The sequence below is a fragment of the Schizophyllum commune genome (assembly GCF_000143185.2).
Source record: "Schizophyllum commune H4-8 unplaced genomic scaffold SCHCOscaffold_4, whole genome shotgun sequence".
Classification (NCBI taxonomy): Eukaryota; Fungi; Basidiomycota; class Agaricomycetes; order Agaricales; family Schizophyllaceae; genus Schizophyllum; species Schizophyllum commune.
Window position 1 is genome coordinate 1,837,085 of NW_026089541.1, and position 16,075 is coordinate 1,853,159.

Genomic DNA, 16,075 nt, shown 5'->3' on the forward strand with positions numbered 1-16,075 from the left:
TCATCGTAAGACTGACTTGAGAGGCTCCTGATACTACTAGTGCTACAGTCGTCGGATATTGCCATCCTCAAAACGTCTTTCACATAAATCGCGCAGCGCGCCAAACTATGGGCCGGGCAGCTCCCTTTGGCTTCAAGTAAAACTCCGAGTCGGAGGAAGCACCTCAGACTCGAGGGCGCTGTCCGTTGAATGTAAATGCGACAGAGGACCTTCAGATTGGCGCGCCATCCCTTGCACGCGCGCAAACGGCATTGACAGGGTGTGAGAAGCGCACCCATGAAAGGGAGAAGCCATGACGTGAAAGAGGAAGCAGAACAACCGCCTGGCGCTGGTGAAAAGATGCGTGTATCGATTGCCACCGTCGACACAGCATACCAACAGGCCCAGGAGCATCGGTGCCACAGCTCGAGGCATCAGCGCGCCGCGCCACAATCTCGACGAGCGATATGAAGCGCATGAGAAACACGCGTCAAAACATACATTCCCAAGAACTCGCTATCAAGTCTCAGTAATAATCGAGCGGGTGGCGGCGGATGGGATCGTCGTAATGGCCTCACGGGGCCTTCCCCCGCTCACGGGCGCATGGGCGCCAGCCACGCCTCCGCCGCCTCGAACTGATCGATCACCTCCCGGTGCACGTTCGACTCCGAGTGAAGCTGGCGCATCGCGGTCAAGCACTACGACAGACGTAAGCAACAGAGATACGCAGGCCCGACACACTTGCACTCACCACATCCCAGAACCTGAACCCACGCTCAACTTCCTGTCGCGGGTACTTGCAACAGTCGAACGAGTCCACGCAGAGGTCGAGCGCCGTCTCCTTCATCTCCTTGACACCCTCCGCGTTCGGGTCGGTTACCCTCTGGTGGTTGTTCATGTAGATCAGCGCGTCCAGGTACACCTTCGCCAGCACACCGAACCCGGTGTTTGCTTCGGTCTGGAACGGCAAGGACAGAGCGATATCGAGCAGATCATCACGCGGGTGACGACGCGCATCGTGCCGCAGCAGCATGTTCAGCGAAGTCGTCTCCAGCAACGTCCGCAAAGCACGCGTGAGCGACCGCACGAATGAGTTGAAGACCAACAGTTCTCGCGATAGCGGAGCTGACCATGCTTGGGCCTAAGACGTGTAAGCGGGCGGCCCGCGGAAGTGTAATTAAGAAGGTAACGGACCTTGAAGCCAAGGGGAACGATGCTCAGGACGCGCATGACCAGGAGCATAGAAGATTTCTCCTCGGCTATCAGAGATGAGAAAATTGCATAGCGACTTTCATGGGCAAAGACACACCAGTGCCGAAGGACGGTCCGCCGCTGGAAGCACCAATCGTCCAGAGGTGGCCGTGCATGACGCCGGCCCTGACCAGCTCCAAGAAGAGGTACAAGGGCTCCTGGAATTTGTCGTTGACGCGCGCATTCCGGATAGCGTTGTACATCGCCCGTGCCAGATGTGAGTGCGTATGGGAGGTAATCAGGAAGCTGGAAGGTCATGAGTAACAACTAGAGGCTAGATGCACGGTTAACGTACCCTCGCAGTTCAAGGAAGCGCCAAATGACATTTGCCACAATTTCGTCCTTCTTGTCGAGGTGACTCTGCGGGTTCGGCTTCGTCTTCGTGCGTATGGCCTGACGCTCGGTCGCCGTCGCGCCCAAACATAGTGCAAAATCAATGGTCGAAGACTGTCAGGGACGTCAGCATCTCTGAAGCCTGCACAGACGTGGAAGAACAGACGTTCTGCCTCCTCAACTCCTCCTCGACAATCGTGGCCGGCACATTCCACCCAGACACCCGCTCCGCAAGCTGCATGGTTTGCGTAGAGTTGTGCTGGATAGCCTTATTCTGGTTGGGCGGGTTCGGCGGGTCGAACCACAGCTGGCTCGTGACCTGGCGCTTCTGCCAGAAATTGTGGCAAACGCTGCTCACGAGCGCCAGCGCCGTCGGACGCGGGCCCGTCTGGCCCTCCGTAATCACCTCCTTCACAAAGCGGCGGTACTCGTTCGACTCGCCATTGTCGAGCGGGGGAGGCTCCTGCACGAGACCGCTAGTAAGCCAGTTCAGGACCTGTGGTCCGACGAGACCGCGCGAGAGGTAAAAGTAGATCTCGTCGGGAAGGCGGTTGGTGAAGACTTCATGCAGATCCTGAGGAACGTCCGCAGCAGTCGGCTGATGGTGGCCGTGTCCGTGGGCAGGGGGCGTAGGCGAGGCGAGGGGGAGCGGGGTGACGGTACCATCAGAAGCGAGGACAAGAGAAAACTTGATCATGGTGCGCATGCGCGCGTACTGCTCGGGGTACTGCATCGCCTTCACGGCGGGATGCTCGGCGAAAGCGGACACGGCGAGGTGGCCGGACTTGTAGTACTTGACCATGTCGAGGGTCGCCTTGAGCGCCTGGTCGTGCTGGGTCGGGGGGAAGGTCGGGTTCTGATCGAAGCCGACAAGGATGCCAATGTCCATGAACTGGTCCTCGTTCACGCCGAGCTCGTTCATCACGCTGCGCTTGGAGAGGTACTGGAAGGTTGCATTCGTAGCGGCGAGGTCGAGGGAGGTTACCAGCTTGTCCACGCCAGGGTAGAGGAGCGCCTCGGTGGGGCCATAGATCGCGTGAATGTACGCCTTCGGGTGCCGTTGGAGGTAGATCAACTGAGCCACGCACAATCTACATTAGCCAAAACGCGCATACGATCAGAATGTGCCACACACCTGAGCCCAAGCAAAGTACGGCGCGACGATGAACTCGACGTTGCGGTTGCGGAATATGCGCAGGACCATGCGCCAGAGATCCCAGTGGTTCAATCCGTGACGGCCGGCGAACATCTGCTGGGCGGCCTCTTCCTGCCCGGCCTCGTATTTGGACCACGCCTCCTTGCGATCGCGGCACGCAGCGTCGTACTCCTGGTTGTAGTGGAAGCGCTGGCGCTTGCCCGGGTTGAGGCCAGGGAAAACGAACACTGGCTTGATGTGCAACTTCTCCAGGACGCGCAGGTCGGACTCGATGCGCGTGCTGAGCGTCAGCGGGAGTCCCCCCGTCGCCGCGAGCAGCGGCTCGCGCGTCTCCGGATCCTCGAGCACATTCTGGATGTAGTACGCCGCGTCGATGCCGAGTCGCGAGTCCGAGAGGTGGTGCAGTGGGAGAGTTTGCAAATGTTTCCGCTCGTGGAGATAATCTGCGCAGAACATCTATCGTGAGCGCTGTGCACGCGTCCTGCGGAAGGGTCAAGTACTTTCGAGGTGCTTTATGGGCATGGCGGGCGTGTCCGCGGCGAACCGACGCTTGGTGTTACAGGAGTTCTGGCGTCGTCGAGGGCGGCGACGACGAGGAGATGGTCGTCGGGAGGGGCTGACTAATCAGCACGTGCTGAAGTTTGAGTTCAACGCCTCGAGTGCTGATTTGATCCATCTTGCTTTCGACTTTCACGTCTGCCGTGCTTGCAAGAGCTGCAACTGCGATTCGGCTGCGTAAAGAGTCCAATGACGATGCTTTGAGCGTTCTCGCCTTTCATACACCGCCAATATGCCGCCCGAACATGCAGCCATCTCCGGTCGTATGACCATCTCCCCCTCGTTCCTTTTAGCGTTTAACCTCGGGCACACATCAGTGACGCAGACAAGTCGGCGGCTCAGCCAGCCCGACTACATCCCGTTTACACGCCCGGGCTCTCAGCCTTTGTGGTATTTACGTCTGCTGTATAGCATCAGTTGACCCCGTCCGAGGTTGCCTCTTCACACATATCGATCTGGGCTCCCGCTACCTGCAAGCTGTCTATCCGCGATGGGAGATGATGTTGGAGAGCGCGGGCTCCCGACACATCCTGATCAGCTTCGATCTCGGGACGGAGGTTTACCACGATGTCTTTGAGGACATACACACCAGCCTGGGGCCTTCCTGGGATTACGGGCTCAAGGCTGGAGCCTGGCGCTGCCTCGCGACGCTGCATGAGGAAGTAACTGTCAGTAGGAGGCTCCGCTTTACGTCCCTTACACCCTCGAGGTTGAGCGCTGAGAACGCAAGAGTGCGGGCCGTCGTCGTTCCATACGAACGTGTGGAGGATCCCATCGCATGTACTTCCTTCGTCGCCGCACCCTTCTAGTTATCATTGAGAAGTCCTCTAGCCCCCGCAATTACGAGTCGTACTCACGATGTCTCGCCTCGGAGGAGAGAGGTGTTTCCGCAAGTCCGACAAACCCTCCGTCGAGAGTTTACTGCGTTCACTTGAGTTCACAGCCTGGTGACCGGGGCGTGACCAGCTGCAAGTTCATGATGATGATGATGATGATGTTTTCCATTCTTCTGCATGACCCCGCTTTGCGGGGCATGTCACAGCACACTGTAAGTAGGGAAGGTAGCTAGAAAAGGCCGTTTCGGTAGCATACAATGCGCGTTATGTTGTCTGCGTGCTCGTGTAGTAAAGTAAAGTCATGCGTCATGCGTCATCGCAGGAATCGTCGGTGGTACGTAGTCAGCGGGGTCAGGAAAGTGAATTATGATATAAACTAAGGTACAGGTAAGTACAAGTTAGGAGAAGAGAGAAATCTATGGGGGGTAGGGAAGGTGTCGCCTGTGCGCTCGGGAGGTGTTAGCGTGCTGATGCAATGCTAGGTCAAGTGAAAGACTTCCCGTTCCCGGAAAGGGACGGGAGACCGCATCGCGCGAGCATGGGTTCGCCACGATGCCGGTCTCCCCCTTGCATGCCCGCGGGCACTTCGAAGTGGGCTCCATTGCTATCCGCGGGCCGCGCTGCCGGAGGAAGAGGGAGCAGCGCGCTAGTGGTCTTGGCTATCCTCTGGGAGAGCCTGGCTGCCCGCTGCAGGGTTCGACACGGCCGTGTAGTAGGAAGCGAAGCGCCCCGTGGCCTTGACGTAGCGGAGGAGGGCGGGAACGTTCTTGCGGCTGCGCACGCTGAGGAGGTAGCGTAGCTGGGGGTTGGCGAGTCGCGTTTCCTGAAGCAAAACGGCGCGAAGGGAGCGGTACTGTGGGCAACGGAGCACATAGTGCGTTATCGTTTCTCGCATCCCACAGTGGGGGCAGCTCGGTGTCGGGGACAGGCCGATTCTGTTCAGGTTCGCGTTCAAGCCCGCGTGGCCTGTGCGGAGCTGGGTAAGCAGGCTTGCATCCGGGCGCGAGAGCCCCGCATAGAGGCGGAAGACCGCCGGGCCAGGGGGCGCGTCGTCTAGCGTCTTCTGAAATGTGCAGCTGTCGCGAGCCCCTCTCCAACGAGTGTGCCACATCTGCTGCACGCGCGTTCTCTCTGCCGCGATAATCGCCGATCTGCTGACTGGGAGGGGCCCATCAAGCAAGCCGCGCTTGTCGTGCAGTGGAGTGCCTCCCCGACCCTCAGCAGCGGCTTTTGCTTCTGCGTCCACCCGTTCGTTGCCTTCAACTCCAACATGACCGGGTACCCAGGCGACGGTAAGAGAGAGTGTGCGTCGGGCAGCGCGCAATCGGTGTATGCGCTCCCAGAATTCGTAGACAAGCTGTTGTCCCGCCTTGGTGCCGGAGCCCCTCAAGGCTTGTATAGCGGCTTGCGAGTCCAGGAGAATAGCTGCTTTTGTCAGCCGCTTCGTACTAGCGATGATGTCGACAGCCAGACTGGCACCGACCAGCTCGGCCTCGAAGACGGTGCGTTCCGCTGCAAGTTCAACATGCACGTGCGCCCGATTTTTCCCACATTCTTTTCCGTGAAACGCTGATATTAGTGGCGATTTTCTCCTCGTTTCCTCTCGGAAAGATCAGTGAAAGATGGGTACGCCGTTGCCAGGCTCTCCGCGACTCTCACGGCCTCTCACGACGATGCGCGTCAGGGCTCTCGACCTGCTGCGTTTCGCGCGAATACCGACGATGAGAGCCATGGATATACGCTGAGTTTGAATCGCAGAGTTGATGATGAAGTGCCGTGTCGCACGTCGCCGCGGTTGGGTGGGGTGGTCCGCGGCACACTGTGAACGCATTGACGAAGAATCCACGAAGAACGGTGGACTGAATAGGCGCTGGAACGGGCTCGCGCCGAGCCGACGCCGACAGAGGATGCATGGGCGACATGTGCGAACGGCGCGTGGGCGTTGGGAAGGGAACGCGGGCCTAGACAGAACGCACTTTGTACAATTGGGGAAGACGAAGAGGGCGTCGTGCGAGCGTCCTTTTACGCGGGGGTATGCCGATGGGAACATCGATGCCGGGGAATGCGAGGCGGACCATGGACCGGACTGTCGGCAGACGGCGCGGCGGTGTGGGAGATCGGTTGTGGGCGTGGCGGGGCCATTGTTGGCTTCCTGATTGAGCGATATGCGCGCTGTGAGAAGCGAGCACCTGATTTGGCCCAACTCCGCTATGCGCGCCCCCGCCTTGGCCTTATAAACGGCCCCTGCACACCACCCACTCTCATTCACACCCCGCCCGCCATGTTCGATGCATTCCCCGCCGCCCTCGCAGACGCCACCATCCACCCCAAGTCCAATCTCGCCCCCATGGACTCCTGCGGCCTCCAGGTCATCCAGCTCCTCGAGTGCCCGCCCCCTCCCCCGGGGCCACCGCGCTCGACCTGCGCATCCTCCTCCTACGCCTCCTCCAGCTACGACGATGTCTCCGAGGACGAAGACGACGACGAGCCGTGCACATCCTACTGCTCATCCGTCTCCGACCTCCCCGAGCCGACGCTCTCCGACCCTTCGCGCAGGGCAGCTTCTTCCGCGGCGATGTCGCGCATAACAGCCTGGAGGAAGTCTTCCGCGTTACGCGCTGACGACGCAGGTGCGCCCGATCACTTCTACCCCATACCATCGCTGACCCGAACACCAGAGACGTCGTCAGCTGCCAGTGGCAAGCGTAAACTTGTACACAATGGCGAGGGCAATGAGGACTCGGTGGGTGCCACCCCTCCCTTCCACTCCTCTTTGTCTCATCCGCTCCTCCAGACGTCGCATTGCCCCAAACGCCCGCGCGAGCGGCCAGTCCCCGCGCCTACCGATCCAGAGGCGAGCGCGCAGGCGACGTTCGCTTGTCCTGCCTGTGACGGCACATTCCCCTCCGTCCAAGCGTTGCAAGAGCATGGCGAAGAAGCCCGCGCTCACGACTGCGAGCCGTGCTTGGCAGCCGTGCAGTACGCTCTCGAGTAATCTATTCACCTATCCCCATCCACTCATCCGCCATCCCCTGCTTCCACATCCTCTTCACCGCACGCCTAACTTATCCTCTCATCCGCCACCGCATCTGCAACGCTGTACTGTACTATAGTAATCCGCATCGAAGTCCGTGACTCCTTTCTTGCCTACCTTAGCACCTCTGTCCAGCTCATAATCGCCGACATCTACCGCCTTTCTAATCTACTTCATTTGCTACACTAAATACGTTCGCGCTGTACTCTAACTGGGATCTCCCAATACTCCACACCGTGCGTGCCAGGGAGTTGTATGATAACAAAGAGCGGACGTACAGCGCAGACCTTCTGGCTTCTGCTCACCTTCCGGCACGTCATCTCGCACTATGAGGCCAAGTCTACTCACGCAGTCCGACAGGCAGTCCTACACATACCCCCGCTCTCCCTGTGTGCAAACTTGGCACCTCGCTGCAAAAATACGCGACGCGCAGAGTCCGGCATCCCGCTTTCCCTGTCTTTTCCCAAGCACGCGTCGGCGCGACAGCAAGCCCACTTCGCGACGATACGCCGGCCTTCCCGCGCACCGCTCGGCCTCGACACCAGCCCCCCGCGCCCGCCTCAAAACCTGGGAAAGTTTACAGCAGCAGCAGCGCGTCGGCATCTGCCGCATCATCCCACCAGGTGACCGCACACCTGCCCCCGGTGCACGCGTCAGGGAACCCGCCGCGAGGAGGCAAGCGGCGGTCGCCCGGTCTATTACGCTACCCACGACGAGCACGGCGTCTGGCGGGGCCCTCCCACGGCGGCGGTGCACGCGGCTGCGCCTAACGCCATCCAGCGCGCGACCGACTCTCACTGCGACGCTGCCCAGGCGCGCCGCCTGGGAGCGTCGCCTGGGGCTGGGCGACACCCATGGGAACGCGCGCAGGACCGCGGGTGGTGGCGCGCGATGGGCTGTGATGGCAACTGACGCGCACGGCCCGTCCTGCAATCAAAGCGTAAGACAAGTGTAAACGCTAACTCAGCCGCTAGCGCCGTAGCGTCCGGTCTGTAAAGACGGTGAGACCGTTCTCACCATCATTCGGGTGCGCCCGAGCCCAGGATGTAATCCTGCCCGGTGCCCGCGCAAGAACCGGGTCGATGGTCGAGCAAAGGCCCGATGGAAGGCCTTATGGAGTGGGTGGGCAACCTTCTGACTTGCGCCTGCCGAGTGTGGTCAGCAACGGTTAGGAAGCCCGAGCCTCGTTGGAAAGTCCGCAGAACGCTTCTAACGGCGTGCCAGCGGTCAGCAGCCTCCCTAGTCACCCTCGTCTAATCTTGAGAACAGCATAGCGCCTCTTCTCGCTCTTCAATCGCGTCGCAATCGGCGCAGGCACCCCACTCGACAGCCTGGGTACGTCCATAGCTAGTAGGCAGTCCAAACCCTCCGCTACTGTACCTGTGGCCCAGACGCGGTGAATACCGAAGATGCTCTATAGCAGATGAACCCCGGTGGCTGCATGACGCTCGCCCACACAGGCGTCTTCGTCATTGAATTAACCTGTGGCTGAAGCGCGTCAAAACCTCCGACTCGAATGCTGTATGAGCATCTATGATCATGAGAGCATGAGTGCTATAGTGCTGTGTGATCAAGGTCCCATCGGCGTCGTCGCGTCCCATGCCCACAATCGCGGGATCGGGCAAGAATCGGAGTAGTCGCGCTTGCGGCCTCTTGAGTGCGTCACCCGGCGCTTGATTGCGATGAAGACGCTGAATAGCCGAAAGAGGACCGCGCTGATCTCCGGTACCAGGTCAATTGAAGCGTCAAGCCGATTCGACCACCGGGTCACGATTCAAGTAGCAGGTGAATGAAGCCCAAGCCTTTCCCATCCATAGTAGCGCACACCTTTGCGATGGCTTCGGAGCTATGGAAGGCGAATTGCTGGCATTCCGGCCAAGCTGGATTCGCTGTTGATCGGCCTATGCAGCGTTGACGCGTCCCGGACGCGGTAACGCCTCGTCGATTGTCCGCTCGAGCGCTAAGATGCTCTAGTAGACCGGCTTTGATATCCTAGTACGGCTGCTGGAGGCACTTGGTAGACGCTGAGCAAGTTCCCTCGACGTTCGTGAGAGTACAGCCAGCAGCAATAGCCCGAGAATCGCGCGGCGATGAGTGGCTGTCCTGGTTGTCCCACCCTCGGGAGAGGTGCTGTCCCAGATTCAGAAGAGGCGCTGTCCCAGCTTCGGAAGAGGCGTGATCCCAGCCTCAATTGCGACCGCTCCGAGGCGCACACAAGCATTGAAGTCGAAGAACAGGCGCCAATCGATACAGAAGCAACGTGGTGCAGCTGTGAGATCGAGCAGCACATAATGGAAGTAGCAGTCAACAAGTGACAAGCATGCGCAAACAAGCTTCCTGACGCGTGACGAGCAGTCTATTGACCAAATCGGGCAGTCCTTCAGCCCAAAGGAGGCAATTCAGAAATAACCGTAGGATGTAGCGCGTGTCTTCGTCGCTTGACACCTTCGTGGTCCCCATGCGCCACGAGATGTGTGCACACAGGAATAGAGGTGATCAAAGGAGTGTCGTGTCCAAGCTGCCCGGATGTATCTTCTACTGATGACTGAACGCTCGCGGGAGAACCTCGCCACTGCAAGCATGAACTCACCTGCTTCTTGAAGTTCTTCGCTCAATTTGATGATCACCAGTCCACCCGCCACGGAAGGAGTGCCTTTCCAATTAACCGTCCATTGAGCAGCCAAGCAATATACAGCTGTATGCAAAGTCCTCGTAATCGTGGTTGGATGAATATGCCAGAAAATATGGAGGCCGTTGAGCGCGCACCGAACACCCCTCGACTAGACGTGCGCTAGGGAAGGGGGTGTACGCGCCACCGGCGATGTATCTTCCAGACAGTTAGACCATAGTGTAAAGAATGTGTGGGAGCAGCCGACGGTCGTGTATCCATGCCTGACCTCGCCGTATCTACATTGGGAGTCCGTGCACGAGACGCCAGCCGGTGCGTTCATTATACGTATCGCGAGCAAGGCGCGCGGACGAGGGCGTCGAGCACATGAGAGAAGGTATAGCAGAGGTGCCCCGAAGGGCTGCGCGCAGCTATACCGAGCAACGCCATTGACAAACGACGTCGCTCACCTCCACCTTGCGGTTGGAGGGCAGGGGTTGGGGGAGTAGGGAGGATGATGTCGATGCCGTGTATGATCACCAGAACCGCGTCGTGTCAGCCTCGAAGCCGTTCGCCATGCGCAGCATTGCGACGTTGGATGTTAGGCTGGAGAACTGAGGGCGAGAGTCAATCGTAGGATCAAATAGCATGCCAGCATAGGACTCACCCCATTGCCAATGAAGACCTGGGCGCGCTGGCCGACGTACATGTCCAGCTGCTGGGCCACATACTTCTGCTCCAGCGTCAAAGCCACATCGCGACTCGTCGAGATGGTGTCGAAGGCCAGTCCATGCTGCTTGCCCGCCGCGTCAAGCGCCTGCTTCAGCTCCTCCAACCACTCGCGCGCGCCGTTCGACATGATGAACACCCTGTTCAGCTTGCCGCCGATGCCCTTCTGCTTGAGCTCCTCGCGCACGTCGAGGACCTTGTCCGTGATCTGCTCGACCGTCGGGAAGCAGTGCAGGAGGTATTCCGCCCTGCACTCCGGCGTGGTCTCGCCCCATCCGCATCCGCTCGGCTGCTCGAAGTGATCGGGGAACTCCTTGAACGAGTTGAAGCCGTTGAAGACAGAGCCCCACTTCGCGAGGTGATCGCAATGACCCTCAAAGTCTCCGCGTCGTATGTGCAAGGCGATGAGGCCGTCAAGCTGTGTTGGTGGTGCGGTGTTGCCGCCGAAGAGGCCAGAGAAGGGAAGGGAGGGGAGGAGAGCGTCCAGCGCCGATGGTTTCGCGACGAAATGGTGCTTGTTTGCATTGAAGGCTGACATGATCAACGGTGACATGCCGAAGCGCTTCACAACTGGCGAGGCAGAGAGCTCGGGCCAGATGTCGAGGACACGCTCTGTTCCCAGCAGCCTAACATAGTGTCAACAACAGCTCGCGAGGTGATGCGGAGGACGTACCATATATCGAACAATTGGAAGCTGTCCTTCTCAATCTCGATACAACGATCTTCCATGGAGTCGATCTTGGCCACCCATGCGTCCATTAGCTCCTTGGCTGATGGCTCCCGACCGGAGAAGGTGTCCTTGACCTCGTCGCTGCGCATGACCTTGACCTCAGAGCAAGTCTTGTAGAAGTACTCCCTTGAGACGGAACGGGGAACATCGCGACCTTCTTCACCCCATGAGCCACCGATCATAGGACCTACTCGACATTAGCATACTTCTACGGCGATAATGCGGCACGCACCAGATATCAAGGCAGACAATGGGACCCGTGCAGGGATTTTCTTGCCATTGAAGGAAGAATAGTCTTCTGGTGTCCGGTCCCATGTGTAGTTATCGAAGACGAATCTAGCAGGATATGAGACGGAGACAGCGATCAATGCCAGGGCCGACGTACGATCTCTTCGTACGATAAGTGAGGTGAGTGTTCATAAACATCTCTTGCAGTACGTTGCCCCAGCCGGTATCTGGTAAGGCTCGTCAGCATCTCTGCGCGCCACTGCGACGAGTCAGATACGTACTCCAGGCATGGTTTGCGATGAAGAGGAACTTCGCGTGCTCGCCATCCGGTGGTGGCAACGCGGGGTTGTGTTGTGGTAAGTGGCGTTCGTACTCGTGGAATTTGGGGTACAGGGGCACGTCCGTAAGCTGGTCGCCCTCAGAGAGCTCGGCGAGCTGCGCGTCCAGCATCTGCTGCTGTCTTGCCTCGCTACTGATGTAGTCCTGCCCCGAGAGGAAGACGAGCACGGCGCCGCACAGAAGGACCGCGAGTATGACGCGCGAGTATCGCTTGGTGAGCATGGCGTGCGAGCTGCGCGGTCGCCAGTCCACGGGCGAGATGGGGCGCTTGGTGGGGAGGAGTCCGGCGTCTGGGGAGCGAAGCTTGTAGGCGAAGGCGACCATGGCGGTCAAGAGGAAAGAGCGACTGCGCAGCAGCGCAGCCGGTGGGAACAATGCCATATATGATTTCTGCCCCCGATTCTAATTTTGTGTCGAGTAGCGATCTACGTCATTGACGCTTCCGGCAGTTGCCATCAATTCACCAGTCCCCTTCTGCTCCTCCTCTCACATCTTGGCACCCACCGCCATTGTCTATCGGCTCTTCCCCGGTCTGCACCTCGGCGCGATGTGAACTCTGGATGTATTGCGACCGCCCAGCTGTGCGAAACGAACAGCTCCCGTTGACCAGGACCTCCGGCTCTTCGCATTCTCGCAGCGCTACGGCTCCACCCAACCCGCCCTGGACCTGAGCTGGACTTGTGCTTCGCTACGTCAGGCGCTATAGAGCAGCCCACTCTTCGGGTGCGACTTCGCAAGAATAGGCCTCTACGCGAGCGATGGCCTGAAAATACTTGAATCCGCAGCGCTGCTTCCAGCCACGAATACCAACTTTTCTATGGCGACTTTCCGTTTCTAACTCCGTAAAACCCACTGATCTGAATGAAAAGTGCACACTACCATACGAACTAGCAACCGCTCGATGAACTTCCGAATGGACTGCATGTTGAACCTTGGCCTCAACGACATGCAATCGCCTCCGCAATCCCCCACCCTTCCCCCGCAGTTTTCTGCTGGGCCCCGCACCATATACGAATGTAGCCGATGTCGACCCTGTTTTCTCTCGCGAGACGTGGCAAACGCGTCGTCTGTATCCTGCTCTCAACTAATCTCAATCATCGTGCTCTTTTCAATCGTAGTCGTACAACAGCGTCGTTACAGGTCATGTCTAAGTACTTACAAGCATTGCTTCATGTCCATAATTATCCAGATATGCCAAATGCAAAGTCCACATCTCATCGCAACGCATCCATCGACGCGCGATGCCTCCCCAGCAGCTCGCTCAACTTCCCCGCCGCCACGCCCCGCGCCAGCTCCCCATTCGCCTCCGCCTCGTCTTCCGCCGGCGAGTCGCCCTTCCTCCCACTCGCCCCCGCACTCTTCCCGTGCCGCCCACTCAGCACGAGCGAGAACCGCTTGCCCCGCACTCCACTAGGCCCGCTCTTCCCGCTATCCTTCAACTCCGTCGTCCTTGCGGTCACGCTCGTCGTATGCAGGGCGACGGCCGGTAGCGAGAACCGCTTATGCCTCCTCGCCGTATCCTCCCTCCGCATCGCCGTCGGGTCCGCCTCTGCCTCCGCCTCCCCGCCCTGCTCCTCCTCCATCACAACATCCCTCGCGACATCGTGCCCCTGCGCCGCCGCATCGAAGTCCTCAAGGATCTGGTGGTACGAGCGTGGCCTTTGGAAGGAGCGCCGGCGGAGCGCCCCGCCCTCGGCGGTTGGAGACGAGGACAGGTCGACGACGTCCTCCGAGATGGAGGCGACGGAGCGGCGGGCGCGGCGCGGGGTGGCGGGCTCGCGGTCGATGGCCATGAGGGCGTCCGGGGCCGAGGCGGGGGCGAGGGGGAGGATGGGGGTGGACATCCAGGATGGGAGGTTGGTGAGGGAGGAGAGGGTGCCCATGCCTAGGGTGCCGGTGTTCGCTGCCAAACTTGAGCCTTCGCCCGTCTCTTCATCGCTTGGCGGGTCCAGGAGCGGGAACACGGTCTCGTAGCACGCATTGCAAGCTCGAGCGGGTTTGCTAGATGCCGTATCTGGATTGACGTCCGCGATGAAGAACGTCTGTTGAGCTTGTCAGCACACAATGGTTCATAAACCTACAAGAACCAATAACTTACCCTCTCCGAGCACGCACTGCACACGCAACGCCCACACAACCGACAATGGTGTCTCCGTCTTCGCCACCCGAACGACCTCCCACATCTCATACACCCCTCCGTCTTCTCATCCGGAATCCAGATCGCCGGCACCCAATGCTCAACTTTGCCCCTCCTCTCTTGCGCGCCCCGCTTCTTCCCCTCTCCTTTCCCCTTCTTCGATTTCTTCCCACTCCCACTCCCACCCGCACCCCCCTCCTCCTCCATCCTCACATCCTCCGGCGCATACGGCAGCGCCTGCAATGTCCTCCTCAAATGATTCGTCGACGCCGACGACGTCAGCGTCGAATTCGGGTGCGTCACATTCAGCGAGACCAGCAGCTGCGCCTTCGCCTGCCGGATCGCGCCCGCCCACTCGTCGCGCTCGCCCTCCGTGTCCGCGAAGAGCACGAAGCTGCCCTCGGGGCTGAGGACCTCGAGGCGGCGCTCCTCGCCGGGCTCGCGCGCGGGGCTGACGATGACCTCGAGGTCGACGAGGGAGGCGCGGCCTTTGTAGGTCCACCGCTCCTCGCCGGCATTGGCTTGGCTGCTGTGCCGTTTGATGCGCGAGGAGGGTGGCGGGATGAGGCTGCGTTGGGCTTTGGGGGTGCCCGATGGGCGTGAGGCTCCGTTGCCCTCGACGCTCTCTGCTGCTGCGCGCGCCTGCAGTCGCGAGATGTCCGCGTCGCTCTTGCTGCGCGTGCGTATCATCGGTGGGCGCGCGTTTAGGTAGTCGGTGCTGCCGTTGTTGCCCAAGTATGCCCCTAGACCCCAATTCCGGTGCTCGGACTCCTCAGAGGCAAGCCAGAGGAGGCAATCTGAGAACAGCAAGAACTCGCGCTCCTTCGGCTGCTCCCCGCGCTCGATCTGGTACAACGGGCCGCGCTTTATAAACGTGCGGCCTGGGCTGATGAGCTGGAACGGAAGATTCGCGGTCGAACGCTGGAGGGCTAGCAGCGCGAGGGTCTGCGAGTGCGTATGGAGCGACGCGTTAAGTGATAGCGTGACTGAATGGAGGTCAGCTTGAGATGGACAGATGCGGTCAGGACGACGTCACTCACTCTTCGAGACTAATGCATATGCAGAGTCGAGCTGGGCCCGTTCTGTATCGTCGTCCGTGCAGGTGATGAGGTCCTTGAGGAGGAGGAGGTAGCGCGGGCAGCGCTGCACGATGGTGAGCAGCCAGTCGGTGAGCTTGAGCTTGCCACAGCGCGGGTCGGCTTCCTGCGTCGCGACGAACTTATGGAAGTCGTAGTTGTAACTCGGGTTCGGGCGGTACGACGTGGGGATTGCGGTCAGGGATTGGAGGGAGGAGATCGTGGACGAAAACGCGGTGACGAAGGGTGTGTAGAGGGAGAGGTATGGGAAGTGAGAGAGTAGAACAGGGGATAGAGACGGGGGATCGTGTGCCAACATTAGGTCATGGTCCGGGGATTGTCCTGGGTATAGATGGACAGTGAGGGAAGAGAAGAAGGAACGGTGTAAATTCCAGATGTCGATGAAGTTGGAGAAGATGCTGGTCAATGCGCCTCGGTCGAGGAGGGGATTTGGGGTATCCAGTGACTCGACTATGGGTGTGAGGAAGTGCTATACCATAATTAGCCCAGAGTAGACGCGAAGGAAGGGGAGCACGCACCGAGTAGATGAGATCCAAGCCGTTCACATACGAACGCTCCGTCTCGTACAATTCCTCGATTATCTTGCGCCGCTTCGCCAGGCGCGTCTCGTCCACTGGACGACTGGTGCTCCGCCTATTTTTCTTCCTTGCCAAGTCAATTGACCCCGGTCGCTGTCGGCTGCGATGTCTCACGGCGCGAGGCGTAACAACAGCCGGTGGGTTGCCGCTCTCTTCCTCCGGGAGCGAGTCAAACGAGGCAATAGATACGACAGAGTGTCTGTGCAGCAAGGAAGGTGCGGAGGGCAGAGATATGCGCCTGAAGGGCATGGGGAACCTGCCATTCGGCGGAGGAGGAGGCGGGGACTGGACCCGGGACTCTGAGGCAGGGAAGTCGACGGACATCTTGAAGACTGGGTCAACCAGTATCCTCGCCAGAAGAAAGTTCAGGGAGCCCTTATAGTGGGTCGATGGTGTGGTGAGAGTTGTAGAAGACCGCGAGAGCGCAAGAACGTCTCTTTGGTGGCGATTCACGTGGTATGATGATCACTGATGCGCGCCTC

General features: G+C 59.5%; 8 protein-coding genes across 8 annotated transcripts; 3 read left to right on the top strand and 5 right to left on the bottom strand.

The window, feature by feature from the left end:
* Positions 1 to 450: 450 nt before the first annotated feature.
* On the bottom strand, positions 451 to 1,554 carry SCHCODRAFT_085002 (uncharacterized protein). Its single transcript, XM_003033290.1, has 5 exons — positions 1,526 to 1,554; positions 1,289 to 1,476; positions 1,174 to 1,238; positions 731 to 1,120; positions 451 to 677 (listed from the first exon to the last, which is right to left on the bottom strand). Exons 2-5 carry the CDS (start codon positions 1,431 to 1,433, stop codon positions 573 to 575), a joined length of 705 nt encoding a protein of 234 aa, XP_003033336.1. The 5' UTR covers positions 1,434 to 1,476; positions 1,526 to 1,554; the 3' UTR covers positions 451 to 572.
* Positions 1,555 to 3,649: 2,095 nt separating this feature from the next.
* SCHCODRAFT_02618855 (uncharacterized protein) lies at positions 3,650 to 4,124 on the top strand. Its single transcript, XM_050344904.1, has one exon. The coding sequence runs from the start codon at positions 3,778 to 3,780 to the stop codon at positions 4,084 to 4,086; it is 309 nt and encodes a 102-aa protein (XP_050201138.1). The 5' UTR covers positions 3,650 to 3,777; the 3' UTR covers positions 4,087 to 4,124.
* A 707-nt stretch (positions 4,125 to 4,831) lies between these two features.
* Positions 4,832 to 5,098, bottom strand: SCHCODRAFT_01055517 (uncharacterized protein; the record flags this gene model as incomplete). Its single annotated transcript, XM_050340947.1, has 1 exon — positions 4,832 to 5,098. A coding segment is annotated over one exon (267 nt), but the record flags the coding sequence as incomplete, so codon positions are not given.
* Positions 5,099 to 5,209: 111 nt separating this feature from the next.
* SCHCODRAFT_02441758 (uncharacterized protein) lies at positions 5,210 to 5,623 on the bottom strand (the record flags this gene model as incomplete). The annotated part of the gene is made up of 1 exon (XM_050342532.1): positions 5,210 to 5,623. A coding segment is annotated over one exon (414 nt), but the record flags the coding sequence as incomplete, so codon positions are not given.
* Positions 5,624 to 6,394: 771 nt separating this feature from the next.
* Positions 6,395 to 7,108, top strand: SCHCODRAFT_02496541 (uncharacterized protein; the record flags this gene model as incomplete). Its single annotated transcript, XM_003032717.2, has 1 exon — positions 6,395 to 7,108. One exon carries the CDS (start codon positions 6,395 to 6,397, stop codon positions 7,106 to 7,108), a length of 714 nt encoding a protein of 237 aa, XP_003032763.1.
* Positions 7,109 to 7,475: 367 nt separating this feature from the next.
* On the top strand, positions 7,476 to 8,102 carry SCHCODRAFT_02495463 (uncharacterized protein; the record flags this gene model as incomplete). Its single annotated transcript, XM_050343020.1, has 1 exon — positions 7,476 to 8,102. One exon carries the CDS (start codon positions 7,476 to 7,478, stop codon positions 8,100 to 8,102), a length of 627 nt encoding a protein of 208 aa, XP_050201141.1.
* A 2,189-nt stretch (positions 8,103 to 10,291) lies between these two features.
* Positions 10,292 to 12,003, bottom strand: SCHCODRAFT_02496956 (uncharacterized protein; the record flags this gene model as incomplete). The annotated part of the gene is made up of 6 exons (XM_050343051.1): positions 10,292 to 10,369; positions 10,423 to 11,110; positions 11,158 to 11,404; positions 11,447 to 11,550; positions 11,600 to 11,669; positions 11,724 to 12,003. The coding sequence occupies 6 exons, from the start codon at positions 12,001 to 12,003 to the stop codon at positions 10,292 to 10,294; spliced, it is 1,467 nt and encodes a 488-aa protein (XP_050201142.1).
* An 838-nt stretch (positions 12,004 to 12,841) lies between these two features.
* Positions 12,842 to 16,072, bottom strand: SCHCODRAFT_02618867 (uncharacterized protein). Its single transcript, XM_003033292.2, has 4 exons — positions 15,534 to 16,072; positions 14,959 to 15,484; positions 13,880 to 14,904; positions 12,842 to 13,823 (listed from the first exon to the last, which is right to left on the bottom strand). Exons 1-4 carry the CDS (start codon positions 15,915 to 15,917, stop codon positions 12,996 to 12,998), a joined length of 2,763 nt encoding a protein of 920 aa, XP_003033338.2. The 5' UTR covers positions 15,918 to 16,072; the 3' UTR covers positions 12,842 to 12,995.
* Between the last annotated feature and the right edge of the window lie 3 nt (positions 16,073 to 16,075).